The sequence below is a fragment of the Bombus impatiens genome, unplaced genomic scaffold (genome assembly GCF_000188095.3).
Source record: "Bombus impatiens unplaced genomic scaffold, BIMP_2.2 scf_0621, whole genome shotgun sequence".
Classification (NCBI taxonomy): domain Eukaryota; kingdom Metazoa; phylum Arthropoda; class Insecta; order Hymenoptera; family Apidae; genus Bombus; species Bombus impatiens.
Window position 1 is genome coordinate 71,586 of NT_177040.1, and position 16,714 is coordinate 88,299.

General features: G+C 38.3%; 1 protein-coding gene and 3 long non-coding RNA genes across 9 annotated transcripts in view; 2 read left to right on the forward strand and 2 right to left on the reverse strand.

Annotated features, from left to right (window-relative positions):
• Window positions 1-751: 751 nt before the first annotated feature.
• Window positions 752-16,714, reverse strand: part of LOC100745703 — a 68,149-nt gene continuing 52,186 nt past the window's right edge. For 3 of the 4 annotated variants that reach the window (XM_033322360.1, XM_033322361.1, XM_003491722.4), the window contains exons 2-7: window positions 15,572-16,300; window positions 12,217-12,388; window positions 4,426-4,487; window positions 4,067-4,199; window positions 3,717-3,825; window positions 752-1,501 (exon numbers count right to left, since the gene is read on the reverse strand). In XM_033322360.1, the coding sequence (XP_033178251.1) occupies window positions 1,403-1,501; window positions 3,717-3,825; window positions 4,067-4,199; window positions 4,426-4,487; window positions 12,217-12,388; window positions 15,572-16,300 (1,304 nt within the window). In that variant the 3' untranslated portion in view covers window positions 752-1,402. The remainder of the gene's footprint in view (window positions 1,502-3,716; window positions 3,826-4,066; window positions 4,200-4,425; window positions 4,488-12,216; window positions 12,389-15,571; window positions 16,301-16,714) is intronic. The other variant, XM_024369626.2, reaches the window with a different exon arrangement.
• On the forward strand, window positions 1,392-4,398 carry LOC117152042. Its single transcript, XR_004462268.1, has 2 exons — window positions 1,392-1,523; window positions 3,465-4,398. It is a non-coding gene; the product is annotated as an uncharacterized LOC117152042 (long non-coding RNA).
• LOC117152043 lies at window positions 5,383-7,159 on the reverse strand. The gene is made up of 2 exons (XR_004462269.1): window positions 6,547-7,159; window positions 5,383-6,222 (listed from the first exon to the last, which is right to left on the reverse strand). It is a non-coding gene; the product is annotated as an uncharacterized LOC117152043 (long non-coding RNA).
• On the forward strand, window positions 11,275-12,349 carry LOC117152041. 3 transcript variants are annotated; one of them, XR_004462265.1, is made up of 3 exons: window positions 11,275-11,344; window positions 11,795-12,059; window positions 12,154-12,349. It is a non-coding gene; the product is annotated as an uncharacterized LOC117152041 (long non-coding RNA). The 3 variants fall into 3 exon arrangements; XR_004462266.1 differs by having other exon boundaries at window positions 11,325-11,424; XR_004462267.1 differs by lacking the exon at window positions 11,795-12,059 and having other exon boundaries at window positions 11,298-11,424.

Here is a 16,714-nt window from a genome sequence, read left to right on the forward strand (position 1 = left end):
ATATACTTAACGAAAACTTTCCAATAAATAATTACGTCTGTATTGAACGAACATTTTACAGTGAAACACACTTATAGGATCGAGTTTTGGCACGTCACGCGAATCAACGTTGTATTATCGCTGTGACGCATAACTTTCGTGACGATTCGGCACATTGAAAGAAAGAAAACTGAACGACAGAAACGGTTAGAATTTTCGAATTTCTTGCCTTCTGGATTAGCCAGTGTAGAAGAAGAGAAATTGTCTGACATTCAACGATTTAGAACTTCGAATGTTTTGCATCTGCTAACGCTTCTGATACGTAATTCGTTCTATTTTCCGCGTTTCAGTGGTATTGATTTATAAGAAACTTGTGCTGAACATGGAACTTGCATCGAAGGATCGATTTCTGCGTGAGGATACGGAAAAAAGAAGCGAACGAAATCGGACATACAGGAAACAGGAGTTTGTGGAAAAGGAGAATAAAATAAAACAGTGAAATCTGAGGGAGGGGACTTATTTCTGCGCGTTTTCTCGATTAAAATCGAGGAAATATATTCTACGACGAGCAACGTTTCTACTTAGCAGAGGATTATTCGTCGAAACTTAACTGGTACATTTATCTTAACCGATGCTAATAACGTTATGTAATTATTCTCCGGTTATTATTGTCTGCTCTAAACTATCTCGTATCTCCGATAGGAACAAATTACTTATGCTTCTTCTCCGTTACGTTCGCGCTAAATGCTTCTTTTCTCTTCTCCTCTCTCTCTCTCTCTCTCTCTCTCTCTCTTTCTCTCTCTCTTCCCTACTTTTTCTTTCTATTAAGAGAGTCACCTATTCAGCAGAGGCTTTATTTTTAAGCTTGCCTTCTTGTCTACTTTCTTGTCCTTTGTTCTTCCAGCTGTTCAGGTCCAGCTATTTAAAGTTACCGGCTACGTATTTCCTTTTTAATCCTACGCTTTTCTAGATCTCGCGCGAATCATCGATCCCGAAGATCCCGGTCCGCGTATCGATTTTTTCAGCTGCCAACGAGGAGATCGTCTCTTGCTGTCTTGCCAACGAGATCTTCCATTGTGAAGAAACGCACCGCTCGAACTCCAGCTAAACGATCTTCCTCTTCAAACGATCCTTAACGATGCAAGAAACTCGTCGACCGGATAATTCAGGCACAAATAAACATTGAATTACGACGAAGCTAGGCTCTTCAAAGTTGCACACGATCGTCGAGCAATACGTTCACAATGGATTTTTTTTTTTCTCTCTTCCTTCCTCTCTGATACGTCACCGCGAGAACGTAGTCCATGGACGGAGACAGAAAGCAGCTGGGTGAAAGTGATTCCCTTCCGTCGACGTGGTGTCGGTGATTTCTACGCTGGACGCCTTGGTTCGTGTAGTGGAATTAGGCACCGGACTGACTCTATCATTGATTGGAACGCTTGCCTTCGTTGATGGACGCCATTCTCATTGACTCCGCTTCCGGGCAGTTCCATCCGGGCATTCTCGTCTGCTCTATCGCCGCCTGAGAACACCACAAACGAAAGGTTCTTAGCGAACAAGTTTTTACTTTCTCTGATCAATCATTCTCTCTGTGTAATATTATATATTTATATATATTAATTAATTAATTGCAACATTGATTATGATTATTATATTGGTTATTTAATTTTATAAAATTTTATGAATAATTTATTAATTTTTATAGTTTTTAAAATTTTAATAATTTGATAAATTTTTTTAAAAAATTTGAAAAAATTAGCAAATTTTTATAAAGATTGAAAAAACTGGGAAATTTAGTTAAAAAATTGGGAAAAATAGATCTTATTACATAGGTATATATATATCAATTAATTATTTTATTATAATATTGATTATGAGTATTGTATTGGTAATTTCCATTTTTTTAACTAAAAAATTAGTATTAATTAGTATTAGTATTAAAATTATAAAAACTATTTAATTTTATAAAATTTCATTAATGAATTATTAATTTTTATGGTTTTCAAAAATTTAAATAAATTGACAAATTTTTTTAAAAAATTAGATAAAATTGGCAAATTTTTATAATGATTGAAAAAACTGGGAGATTTAGTTAAAAAATTGGGAAAAATAGATCTTATTATATAGATATATATATTAATTAATTATTTTATTATAATATTGATTATGAGTATTATATTGGTATTATATTTTTAGTAAAGTAGTAAAAAATGAGTATTATATTTTTTAGTAAAAAAAATGGAAATTACTATTTAATTTTATAAAATTTCATTAATGAATTATTAATTTTTATGGTTTTTAAAAATTTAAATAATTTGATCAATTTTTTTAAAAAGTTGGATAGAATTGGCAAATTTTTATAAAGATCGAAAAAAACTGGGAAATTTAGTTAAAAAATTGGGAAAAATAGAACTTATTATATATAGGTATATATATATTAATTATTTTATTATAATATTGATTATGATTATTATATTGATAATTTCCATCTTTTTTAAATAAAAATATAATGGAAATTACTATTTAATTTTATATAACTTTATTAATCATTTATTAATCTTTATAGTTTTTAAAAATTTAAATAATTGATAAATTTTTTTAAGAAATTGGGTAAAATTGGCAAATTTTTATAAAGATTGAAAAAACTGGGAGATTTAGTTCAAAAAATGGGAAAAATAGATCTTATTATATATACGTATATATATATTAATTAATCAATTACAAAATTGATTATGATTATTATATTGATAATTTCCATCTTTTTTAAATAAAAATATAATGGAAATTACTATTTAATTTTATATAACTTTATTAATCATTTATTAATCTTTATAGTTTTTAAAAATTTAAATAATTGATAAATTTTTTTAAGAAATTGGGTAAAATTGGCAAATTTTTATAAAGATTGAAAAAACTGGGAGATTTAGTTCAAAAAATGGGAAAAATAGATCTTATTATATATACGTATATATATATTAATTAATCAATTACAAAATTGATTATGATTATTATATTGATAATTTCCATCTTTTTTAAATAAAAATATAATGGAAATTACTATTTAATTTTATAAAATTTTATGAATAATTTATTAATTTTTATAGTTTTTAAACATTTAAATAATTTGATAAATTTTTTTTTTAAATTTGATAAAATTGGGAAATTTTCATAAAGACTGAAAAAATTGAGAAAAAGTGGTTTTATTATATCTAGCTATATATATATAAATATATATGTTTATAAATCTAAATATATATATTTAAATAATAAATTGAAAAAAGTAATTAAAATATAACTAATTATACATATACAATAATTTATATAAAATATTATTATTTTTAAATCTTCAGACATATATTTATATATAAATATATCCTGTGAAATATTTATATATATATATTTATCTGTTAATTAAATACATAGATAATTATATTATATAAAACATAATATAGTATAATATATATATATATAATTTATTTTTATAGATGGAAATATTATTAAACGACCCAAGCATCAGATCTTTGATACTTTGTACGACACGGCAATTGTAAAGAAATCGTGTCCAAAGTATAGCTGATACAGATTCGCAAATAATAATATGCGAGCTATGGAAAATGATTATAGACAAATTTCACTGAGGAAAAATTCATGCCAGGAGATATCCTCAGGCCATGTGAAGCGTGAAAAGATACGAAATCATAGGAGTATCGATACAGGTGCACGCGTGCTACACTTACCGAGCTATTAGGATTCTTGGTCATGAAGATCATGAGGGAGCGGCTGCGGTTGCTAAACGGCCTTAACTCCGGATCTCGGCCAGGACCATCCACCGTGTCGACGCAATTACTGTTGGCACAGAAATAACGTCGAATGTGAAATTTGCGCATTCATCAACCGCCATGCAAGATTTATGAAATGAACGAGAATTAGCTTTTTTATAATTCATCTAAATATCAACCATGTCTAAGTCATCAATCTGCTTTAATTATCACTTTCATCATTCCAGGCGAGAGGAAGATAAGAAAGGAAGGCTATAAATAAACAGACGAAGAAAAATTCATAATGATAAAAGAGGAAACTACCATACCTCGACCGTAATTCCTTTTGCTTTCGCTTACAGTGGATGTAAGCCGCTATGCAAATGATAACGACCAGGAATACTGCTATCGTGGCACCACCGGCGATGCTGGCTGTCTCCAACATTACACGTTGCCGGGAAGCTGTAACAAAAACGTCACTTTCCTAGTCACCGGACACGGCTTCTTGTCCCTTTGGACTGCCTGTAACACGCGTTGCAGATTGAACAAGCCAGTTCGTTGAATTTACATTGTACCCAGTGCATTATAGTCGGCTCTTGCTATGTAGCATGACTCTAGAATGGAATAAAACTATCTGGTCGCGGCGACCAGGAATACAACAGGAGAATCGAGAACGGCAGATACTTACGTAAATAGGAACCATCTAAATCCTTAAACTCGCATCTCTGCCCGATATAACCGTTGGCGCATCTGCAAGAAAAGAAAGCGAACCTGGTTAGATACAGTGTTGTACATCGGCCGGATAAAAGAGCGGTAGAACGCATGTCGGTACTTTATTGTTCGTACGCGGCACTTCCGTAAAACGCGGCAAGAAATCCAGGAAGCTATAAAACGTACTCTTTAGGCACGAACCGCTTTTAGTATCGGGCATTAATCAGATAGGTAGGCGATGGCTCGAACCACCCAATTAGTACACTTAATTATTAACAGAAAAGCGCGAAAGGAGATAGGAGAACTGTGTGGAAAGAGGAGAGAGGAGCAAAATCAAGACGGACAGAAAGAATAAAAAAGGAAGATCAAGGAAAATAAGAGAAAAGAACATAAGGAACAGGTAAAAACTGTAGAGAGGAACGATTGTTTCTAGAACGTATCGATACGCAAGGCTCGTAATAACCCGGTAATTAAAAGGATTCTCACGGTCGATTTCATGGAACGGTACCGCCGAATCATGATTCGCCCTTGGAGCGGAATAATTAGCCGAATGCTGGCTCGTTTCATACAGATTAACCCGAACAACATTTTCAATTAATTGAGACCTGTGATCGTTGAATTAACGTCAGATCCTGGTCACGCACAATAGTCTTTCATACACACTCGCTGATAACGATGCACGATAAACGCAGATCATACGCCAGCTGCCATAGTTTTCGTTTCATCAAAGCGTTCGCTTCTTTTGCTTCCCGGTACCGAGCACTTAACTGTTGGCAACTAAGTGGTTGCAGATTTCTTCATTACCACCAAATGAGAAAGTCCGCGATCACTTAGTTACCGAGCCAATAGCTCGTCGCCGGTCATATCAGAATTGCTTTTCTTTTTTCGAATAATCGTAAGCTGCCTGCATAAAAGAAAATAAAAGAGCAGCGTGATCGCGTCGATCGGCATTTCTCGCGAATAAACGAACGGAGTGCTATCCCGCTGCATGGCACAATCCGACACGGATTCTTAAAAACCGCTGCCACTAAAACGGTTAAGCAACGCTTCCGTTACTCCCACGCAACGAAACATTACATGGTCGCTTCTACCGAGAGACACAGATCCTGCCCTTCCCCCTTTTACCATAGTTTCGGCTGGAAACGCGGCTAATTCGCTGTGCGAGGTGTCTATCATCGATAACGTAACACGTCGATACTCGCCGTGCAAGTTGAAGCGTATCAAGGCCTCGATACTTCCTCATGCGAGCAAGCGCAATAAATAATTACTCGTTCTCAGAGCAGGGCCGGCGTGACCTTTCGCGGGCCCTGAGTGCACATTGAAATCCTACACTTAAATTTTACAACGAGCAATTATTTATTTACAAATGCTGTTACGTATTGTATATTGTTTATAAGCAGTTTTTTAAACAAATCCAAGCAATGTTTTTTCGCATGCATAATTCGCTTTCAAGGGGCAAATGATTCAATGAAAGTAGAAAATCTGTGATCGTTGTATGACTTTTGCAAAAAACTATTGATGTAGTTTAACTTGTCTGAAAAGTACATTTCTCTGAAAGCGTCTGGATTTGTTTTTTCTAAAGTAGTTTGCAGGATATGGCGACACTGACATTTCATGATTTTCATCGCTACTACAAAAATGTCTTGCATCTGTTAATGGTATCGTCATTCTGTAAAAAGTTAATCAAAATCGGTGTTTTTTTAATTGAGTAATTTCCGTAGACCGCGGGGCCGGGTTCCGGCGAACCCGCTCAACAACCTGCCTTACGCCGGCCCTGAAATATGAAATTTGTAATGATCGAGCAATATCGAATATTCCAATGTTTACAAAGTAAAAAGATAGTCAGAGTAACATTACTGTAACATTAGTAATTATTAATAATTATTGTAACTTTAGACACAAGACTAGCTGAATTGCCCTATTATCAATGGCAACGGTTTACGACTCTTACATCTTGTAGTTACATCGATATTACGCTTATTATTAAACACCTTACACAACGAAAATAAGTGCACACAAATGCAATTAAACGGCTATATGCAGCAGCAAGATCGCGTATACGCGATTACATGGCGTAATAATTTACACTGTGGCTTACTTTCAGAGCACCGCTTATCGATTTAATCAATGGCCTTCCAGTAGATTTCTCAAGTGTGCGCTTAATTATAACCGGTGTCGACGATGAAAAGAGATTTGCGCGCGTCCGGATCACGTAAATCTAGTAGTTTCCTCCGCGTTTCTCGTATTTGACGTCATAGTGGGCGCTGGAACGCGCCAACACGTGACCACCTGAACGTGAACAAATCTCTAAACACTCGTTACAAATGGCGCAGAAAATTGCGCAGAATTATATTTTTCATAGCTGTCAGGTAGGTTGGTCGATCCACAGATCAACGTAGATCGAGAGACAAGAGCGAATAGTGGAACGTCGAGTGCCGGGTCACTGGTCTCGTTAGCAAATGTCCTCTTCGTCTTCGTAACGCGCGCGCACATGCCGGCAAGAAAGTGGAAACGTTTATTATCCAGCACTTTCCACCGCAGGAATTTTCTCCGTCCGTTTCACGGAATCCTGTTGTTCGTTCCGCGGAAATTATGGGAGCGCGAACGAGGAAAAAGTAGCACGTACGATGCTCGCGAGAGCAATCGGCCTCCGACGCGATTATTTATTCGTTTCGCCATGTATTCGGTCGTTTGCATGGAAACTGATGAATTGGAGTTATTCGCGGTGTAAAAAGTTCGCCAGTTAGCCAAGTGCATGGACGGTGAAACGCTGATTGAGATACTGTCCACGATTTCATGGCGCGCGTGTATGAATAATGTTTATTCTTGTATTAGAAACTTCGTCATTAAAGCCTGATATTATCAGAAGATTCTTCGATCATGGTTAGGAATAACTTTTTATTGCAAGCAATTTGCATTTAGCATGTTTTCTGTAGAATGACACCGATATTCCAGGGCTGATAAAATACACTGCAAAAGTGAGGTTATTTGACACGGTAGAATCTTCATTATCGGAATATCGATTAACCTTTTGCACTGGAAATTTTATTTCAATTTCTTTTTAACTTTTGAGTGTTTTATTTAAAATTTACTTTAACTAGAAAATAAGAGAAGAAAGAAATTCACTTAAATACCAGTTTTCTTCACACTATTGTTGTATTTTCTAATTTGTAAGTGTATGATATATCTTGAAACAATTTCCAGCATGCAATCCTGCTTTTCTTTCGCACGTTTCTTGAAAGAAGGTGGACATGAAAGAATGTCGAGTGGGACTCGACAAAGGAGCTGCTGAGTTAAAAACTGATATCGAGCCACACTCGACATAGCAGTGCAAAGGGTTAAATATGAAAATGGCCCTTTATTAGGAAGATTGTAAAGCATGGACAGAAAATTATAAGAGATGGAGATGTGTAAAATGAAATCAATATTAACACTTTACCGACCGCTAGCGGTTCAATAGCATACGCACGTCCGACCGGCAGCTCAGGCGCAGATTCTCCCTGGCGCTGGCTTCGTTTCGGTTTAGATTCGCCAATACCATTTTTTTCGTTCATCGCGAACGATAAGTTTTTCAAATTGGTATAAAACTGTGCGAGCTTACAAAGCAACGCAACTGACGCAACTGAGCAAGGTACTTTAGTACCAAATAATAAATACTACTCAAATAATGAGAAAGATTGTTGGCGACAAAAAACCGATTAATAGGCAATCGGTCGGTAAGCATCGGCGGAAAAAACCGATTAATCGGCTATCGGTCAGTAAGCATCGACGACAAAAAGCCGATTAATAGACTATCGGTCGGTAAACGTCGATGACAAAAAGACCTATTAGTAGGCTATCGGTCGGTAAGCGTCGGCGGCAAAAAACCGATTAATCAGCTATCGGTCGATAAAATGTCAATATATATTTATAAAATAATTCTAGATAAATGATGTTCTTTCGTAGGAAAACAAAGTAATTCGATCATCTTTGTATTTGTCGTTTAACAAACAAATCCTCTAATAGATGATTCTATGCCAAACTATTGCAGGTGCAAGCTTAACTTATCTAAAAACAGGCTATTACCCGATGGACTATTTTGCTAGCTTTCACAGGAATCGGTCGGCAACGAAACTTTCAAATTGAGCAAGTTTTCTATAGAATGACACTGACATTCCAAGGCTGATAAAGTACAGTGCAAAAGTGAGGTTATTTGACACGGTAGAATCTTCATTATCGGAATATCGATTAAATATGAAAATGATCGTTTATTAGGAAGATTGTAAGGCAAGGACAGGAAAATTATAAGAACTGGACATATGTAAAATGAAATCAATATTTTATATATTTAAAAAATAATTCAGGATAAATGATGTTCTTTCATACGTATCTCTGTGCTTGTCGTTTAGCAAATACATCTTCTAAAAGATTCTATGCCAAACTATCGCTCGTGTAACCTTAACTTGTCTAAAAAAAAAAAAAACAGGCCATTAACCGATGGACTATTTTGCTAGTTTTCACAGGAATCGATCGGCAACAAAACTTTCAAACCGGGCGGTCTATTCGAGGGCCAAGAGAAAAGAGATCTGTTAAAGAACGTGTCGGTTTATGACCATCGCAATGGCCACAAAGAAAGGAGTCGATTCGTACGATTGATGGCTTTCCATAGGATTTCCATAGGAATTCCTCGGTACGTGTCATCGGCGCGTAACCAGGGATTAACGTCGACGATGGCGAAAGAAGAACGCGGTGATCCTTTTTTCCACCTTTTCCCATTTCGGTTCCGTTGCAATTGTTCCAGCCATGCTGATGTCAATGCGATTCTCAAACCTGGAGGGTGTGCGTGAGCGAGAAAAAAGTCGGTTGCCGTGTAATGTTCACGGGGATCCGATGATTCCTTTCATTCGAAAGTATACGCGTGGTCGGGCATTCGTCCAGAACATTTCGAGATTCTGGGAATTGGTGCTAGTCGCCTCAGGGAATCTCGTTGCAAAGAATTTTTGAAATTGCTGTGAAATAAGTTGCGCATCTATTGTCAGTGGCGCCACAGGTGTAAACCCAAGGTAATGCAGATGTAATCGTGTCGAGTCGGTAATCAAATTCGAACTTTTAACACATTGTCACCGGCTATTATTTCGTAATTCGTGCAAGTAAAGTAATATAAATAAACTTTAATAAATTTGATTTATTATTCAACTTTGAATATTTCTTTCTTCTATGATAAACAGTGTAACAATCTCCTACGTGCAATGGTACACAACAGCTTTAGCAAATATATCTAGTTTCGCTATGTTCTCCTTTTGAACAGCGCACTCTACACGCTCTAGTCGGATTTGTTTTTCTGCCAGTGACTATTTTATCTAACACGTGGTCTCTTAGTTGTCCGGAAAGCCTGAAGGGTGCATCATTATAACAAAGAGCTGTTTTAGAAATTCGAGAAGTATCAGGTGCAATGCTGCGTTCTTTGGAATCCATAGTTTTCCATTCTCTAGCTACTTGCAGTAGAAATTTGTTGTATCTTGTTTTATTTTCTGGCAGATAGGCACAGTACATTTTATATGCATCGAGCAAGGTGCAGTTTATCGGAAAAAGTGCTAATTGCATTGTAATATGCACGTAGGTTTAATGATATTTTTGAGACCTAATATCAGATTCGCTATCTTCTGATGCAGTATCATTTTCCAAGTCACTACAATCTGATTCACAATCACTCAGACAAACATCCGCGTATAATTCATTGAAAGATTCTTCATTGGTAGGTTCCGTCATCGTTGACATTTTTTTTTACAACAAAGGACTCAACTTGACTGGTCTTATAAACGAGAGACACAGCTTGAGATATGCTGACCAATAATTGCGCTGCATCATCTCCAACAGCGCACTGATACGGAAAAAAAGCGCATCACGAGTTTACTCGTGGTCGGCAACAATGTTTAAGATTTACATCGCGGAGTTAGGAATCAACGTTGAATTTTTTTTGTTTCTTTCGCAGCAGATTCTCTTTCGATAATCGATAGATTTAATGGCGAGGAACCATGGCGTTCGACCGTATTTTCGACGATCATTCCAAGTGGCTGCTATTTACCAAGGGTGTGCCTGATTACGTAATATTCCAAAGCGTCTTCGCGGCTGAAATTCCACGCGTGATACGGCCGTGTCGCAATCATTCCACCGTGAGATAGTTCTGCTTCCTCTTGGAAAGCGATCGTTCCACGAGACCCTCCGGTAAATGGGACGTCGGTTTCCAACTCGGCTACACAAGGCGGATTGTTTGCAAACCGATCGATAAGTCGAAGAAATCTTGATCGAGCGTTGGCAAAGTGAATTTCTATGTCGTTTATAGAAAGCTTCGAAAGGATATACTGGGAACAGGCTAATCGGAGAAAAGTAGACGCAAATGGTCACTGTGTTACACGGTCGTAAATCATCCCGAGTAGTTACTTTAAACGTAAGCAATCTCGGGACAGGCACGCAGAGATACCTGAAACTAGGTAACGTTGATTACAGGAATGGACGATCGATGGTTATCAGCGAAAACGACGCTAAACGGTGCTGCAAACGAAACGCTATGTGTTTTCTTTATATTCTATGAAGTAACGTTTTCCCAGGCGAACTACGATCGCGTTAAACAAAGTATAAATTAAGGCTCGATGGGATAGACGGCGTTCGAATCTGCAACGTAACCTGCCATTGTCATAGTTTACGGTAGATTTGTAAAATGAACGGTAACCACGGCGCTATAGTCGATAGATACGATACGTAATAATCGGTTAACGGCTGTTCTATCGGATACGAAAAGCATGCGAATCGAATGAAACGGTGATTCGAATATCTGCCATTAAACTAAGTCTCGTTCGCAGAATGCTGCGGCTGCATTCTCATGCGCGTGTGGTCTTTCATCACGATTACATTTCGAGGTGAAGATCGTGTGTGGTTCCTTCGGAAAGGTCTTGTAGAATGTTGTACAGAAGGTTAATAGCGGATTCGATTGTGAAAGGTCTGTTGGTATGGTATTGGCTTGGCAACTAAATGATTGCGCATTTTATCGTTAGGTGGTATTGACAAAATCCGCAATCACTTAATTGCCAAGCCGAACAAAAGCGTGCGATAATTTGTATCGTTAATTGCAATTGTAGGAAAAAGATCTTGCAATTGTTCTTTTATACTACTTCGTGTTCTTCGAAGCACTATAGTAATATCGACACAGTATCTCAATTAGTAAATTAACGCGGAATTATGAATGGACTGTTGACCTTTATGCGATCTCATATTTTAACAAATGAAACCTAAATTACATTTCACTATTTTATATGTTTTTTTACATATTACGTGCAATCCTATATTTTTACAACCTCAAATTTTTTCAGCATTTTGTCAATATTTACACCAATAAATAGCAATAGTCGCTTAAGCACAGTAGAACTCCTAACCTCAATTTATTAGGAGGAGAATTAAGCGATTCATATATTAGGTTGGCAACTAAGTGATTGCGGCTTTTGTCGTTACTACCTAACGACAAAACCCGCAATCACTTAGTTTGCTAATCCAATATACTTTGAACTCCTACCGTCTTGCAGAACAAGTGCAAAAGTTTTTCTCTTTTTTATTATTTAATATGCACTTTACAATTTGGTAAATATTTTTCTATCTTAATTGCTAAATAACACGCGGATAGCTAACCCCAGAAGGATATCATCCTCGAATCTGACTATTTTATTTTTTTTAGTGAAATGCAAAATTGTTCTCTGATAAAAATGAAGGAAGAGAAATGAAGCAGCGGCGTACTTACAGACAATTGTAAAGGAGGGAATCGACGATTTTGACAGTGAAACATGTGGCACCGTTCAAGCAGTACCATTCCGCATAATCCGGTGGACACGTGTACATGTGGAATGTGATGTTCGGTCGAGGCGTCGGCGTCGGTGGCCGTGGTTTCGGCGTCGACCGCGATGAACAGGCGTCTGTCAACAGAAATCATTCAAAATTAATCATGCATAGAATCACCAGCGCATACCTTCTCAAGTTTCTTGTTTCAGTCACTTCAAACGTCTCTGCTAAATTACTTTCACTAAAAATATTTCCACGTCGATTCCATCGGAATATACTGTGAAATTTACTGTAAAAAAGGTCGCCTTTTCAAAGCAGCCATTGTCCATTGAGGAAATCACGATGGCGGACGAATGAAAGCACAGCCAGAAAGCTGAGAACATGTTGGCGGCAAATTTGCACGATTAAGTTGTGTAACGACCAAAAGCCAACCATCGTTTATCCCATTATTGGGCACAAGGGAGAGACGAATTGTCGAATAGCCGCTTTAGAAATTCCTTCGGCTTCCAGGTTTGGCAAACACAAAGGGTGGTCCGGTATTTTAGAGCCGGTCTAAGTGATCGTTCTCCTCCCTCTTTGTGCCTCGTAAAAGCTAAACTGGAAAACCTTCTTCCCATTCTGTTATCCTCCATCGGCATCTTCTTTTGTCACGTTACCGATTCCTATCAGTATCATTAAGTCGTAATTAGCACTTTGACTGCCACTTGGGTCATATATGACCCACCACGGTTTCCCCTGTGACGCCGCCACTGTGTGGTCCTTGGTTCGACTTTTTACAATTGCAAAAATTGAATGAAAATTTACAGTTGGGGCATTTTCAATATAACCGATAAATAGAAGATACTTTGAAATAAAAAGTGCCCATTGAACGATTAAACATTTTTATTGGGACATCAATAAAAAAAAAAAAGAGAGAACAAATCTACGAATATTATTATAAACACACCTTAGAAAATAATTGTAAATGCTAAATAATTGTAAATGATGATAATTGTAAATAAATAATTGTAATTGTAAATAATTGTAAATTATATGATTAAATAATCATATAATTGAAATTAGAAGTGTGCACATACTTTACTATTATATAAATACAGAATGAGCAAATACTGTTTACTAATATCTTCTGCACGTTTTAACAATAAATTCTGCACGTTTTAACAATAAATTCTGCACGTTTTACTTACGACGAAACAACGAAAGCGAATGGTTTGTTGAAATAAGCGAAGCCTTGTTATAATATGTCGCTATTAACTATTACCAAGGCGCCACCTGTGACCACCAATAAGATAAACGGTCCATTGGGGAAGAATGTTGTCTTGCGTCATCAATTTACTATTATCGCGCCATTATATGCTTTGAATAATAAAAGTACTCCTGTGGCGCCCTCTGCGAAACGTGTGATTTCGGCGTGGCAGTCAAAGTGTTAGGGTAACCTGATTATCCCGATATTTAGTCGAAAGTTTCGCCTCAACCATCGGAAGTATTTCGCAAGTTTTTCATTTCGATTAATCTAGCAGAAAGATTGCTCGCCCTCTGAGGTTTAAAAATTTGAAATATTCCATTTTGTCGCATTTTCCATAGCTAATGGATCGTATATGCTTTTTACAGGAGACACGATGCCACCTTACGGACAAGGAGGATCGAATGGAACGTCAGGCACTCGATACTCGGCGCATTAATCTGCCATACCATCGAACAATTCGAAAGTTAGAAAATATTCGCGCACGCCACGTGAAACTTGGCCGCCGGGTAATAAGAGAGACGCGCCAGGAGCCACGAGCTTCGCAGCAACATCGACGTTCTTACGCAGAACCGCAGCGCACGTTGCATCCGGCCATGTGAGCCTCGCTCTATCTGTCACCTGTTATAATTTTGCAATACGTCGAACACGGTCGATGCCACACGATTCTGCGCGTGTTTCTACTTTAAAAACGCGTACATCGAATTTACAGTGGAATTTATCGTCTGTTATTTGTATAAACATCACATAGAATATCAAGGCTCGTTGAAACACGTTCAATAGATTTAAAATAGATTCAAATTTCTAGATTATCTGGTCAAGTACACTGCACCTGGTAGCTGTCGAGATTTCCATCTTTTGAAACGAGGATATTTGGTAATCGTTTAGGCGCAAGCTATTTTCCGGGCAATTTCGGAAATTGTTTGAAATGGACAAAAAAGAATGAAATTTTTGGAAGCTTGTAAAGAACATAATAAACGACAAAATCGTTTTACTAAATTACTTGATTACGTTTTAGTGTTCATATACGGTAAATTGCTAAATTACTTGCCACTTGACTAAACTACTACCACGTTTTACTAAACTAACCGACTAAATTTTGGCACACGCCAAGTTGCTAAAATTAGTTGCCACTTGACTAAACGTGTCTGAATGATCTTTTATTCGCGACAAGAACAATACATAATCGTAAATTTTATATGGGTACTATGGTTTCAAAAAGGAGCCATTTATTGGACACAGTTAGTTGAAGATTGCAAAGTTTAACAGAGAGAAATGCCCGGTTATTTGGGGAAATATTTGGTTTCTTGCAAACTTCCACTTTCTGTTGCAATTTCCTTCAATTACTTCCATTTTTGTCCAGTTTCCTTTTATGCGCTTCAGGAAGATTAGAGGGCCATTTACAGGGCCATATGTGTACAAATTCGCCGGGATAATTCACGCGGTATGTACGTAATTGTTACGAGCGATTAGGGTCTCGGGAAGCATCGCACGTGTCGCGTTCTCGCAATCTGTCGCTGCCACGCGTCCACTCGAGTTCGCCTTCTCTAAATACGGACAATGGGATCGCTTTGTATACGCTAACTTATCGACTGTGTACGTCGTAATTTGTTGACCTTATAATTCGGCGTTATCGAATTATATCAACACACGGTAATACCTTCCTTTGCAATTTTACGTGACACGAGTTTCAAACTTGCATATTTCCATGGCAACTAAGCGATTGCGGACCTTGTCAATACCATCTAACGACAAAATCCGCAATCGCTTAGTTGTCAACCCAATAGATTGCGATCTGACAGTATCTTAGTCGGCCGAATTTGAATAAAATTTGCAAAAATATTCAAACTTTCCAAAAGTTTCTTAGATCGATGTTGCGAACGAACAGAGTTGATCTACACGATTACAATCTTATCGTTTTCACAGATACAATTCTCGACAACACTGGCTCATTCTCGAGATCATTTCATCACTTCACTGGTCCACCACTGTGTTTCACGTTATCGTCTCGCGATAACGATCAACCGGACGTAAAAATGGACAAACTTAAGAGAAAAAAGGCTCGTGCACTAACCTGCTATACCGAAGAGGGTATAAGAGAGGATGAGTAGAGTAGCGAGGTAGGGCGGGATCCTGCATCCTCTCGTCATGGCAGTGACGGTGGCAGGGTTGTCGGTGGCGGTGGTACCATCCGCGTGGCGATTGCTGGTGGTCCGGACGATGCGATCGGCGTTTTCGTCCCGATCGCAAGGCGGTCTATCGTCCCGCAGTCGCTGATGGATATGATGCAGATGATGATGATGGTGATGGTGAGGGTGGTGATGGTGGTGATGGTGATGATGCAGATGATGATGATGATGTTGTAGGTGGTGGAGTTCGTGACGGATGTCCCGATGAGGAGGAGCAGCGGTAGCCTGGTCCTGATACGTAGCCTCATCGTCGGCTTCCTCGTCGACGACCAGCTCGTTGCTAGCCACGCTGTCCCTTCGTTGGTGACATCGTTGACGCTGTAGTTGTTGTTGTTGCTGATGACGATGACTATAGCGACGATGTATATGATGCAGGTGATGACAACGGTGGCTGTAGTTGGTGGTGGTACTGCTGTCGCCGCAGCAGACCTCGCCATCGGCCACCGGTGAGCAACTAACCTCCTCGAGCACGCTCGCTCCTACCGCATCGCATCCTCCCCTTCCTTCGTCCAGGCCGTCCACGTAGCCTCCCACCCCCGCTGCTGCTGCCTCTTCTGTTTCTTCAACGGCACGAGCTCCACCACCTGGCCCGGAGCTGCGGTGCCGCCGCCTCCCTGTAACCAAATATCCGACCGGCCGGCCGTTTACAGTGTGTTTTATCTCGGCCCGGCTCCGCTTCATCTAGCCGGCTGATCCACGCACACCCGGGGGTAGTTAAACACGCCGTGCCAACCGAACACAAGCAACCGAATAATATATCCTTACTTGGAGAGGATCGACGCGTGTATGTGCGGGTGGTTTCTCGTCTGGCCACATGCAGGGGCCTCTATATCGTGGTAAGTGCATATCGAGGGAGGGAGGGGATTTCACCGGAGAAATTTAGGCGATTTAGTTTAGCGGAAGGGATCGAGGAATACTGAATTTTTGGGTAAAAATAGCGGCTGCATTTTTTTATTTTAGATTCTTCTAAATATTCGGCTGGCGACTAAGTGATTGCGGATTTTGTCAATAGATGGTATTATCGGATT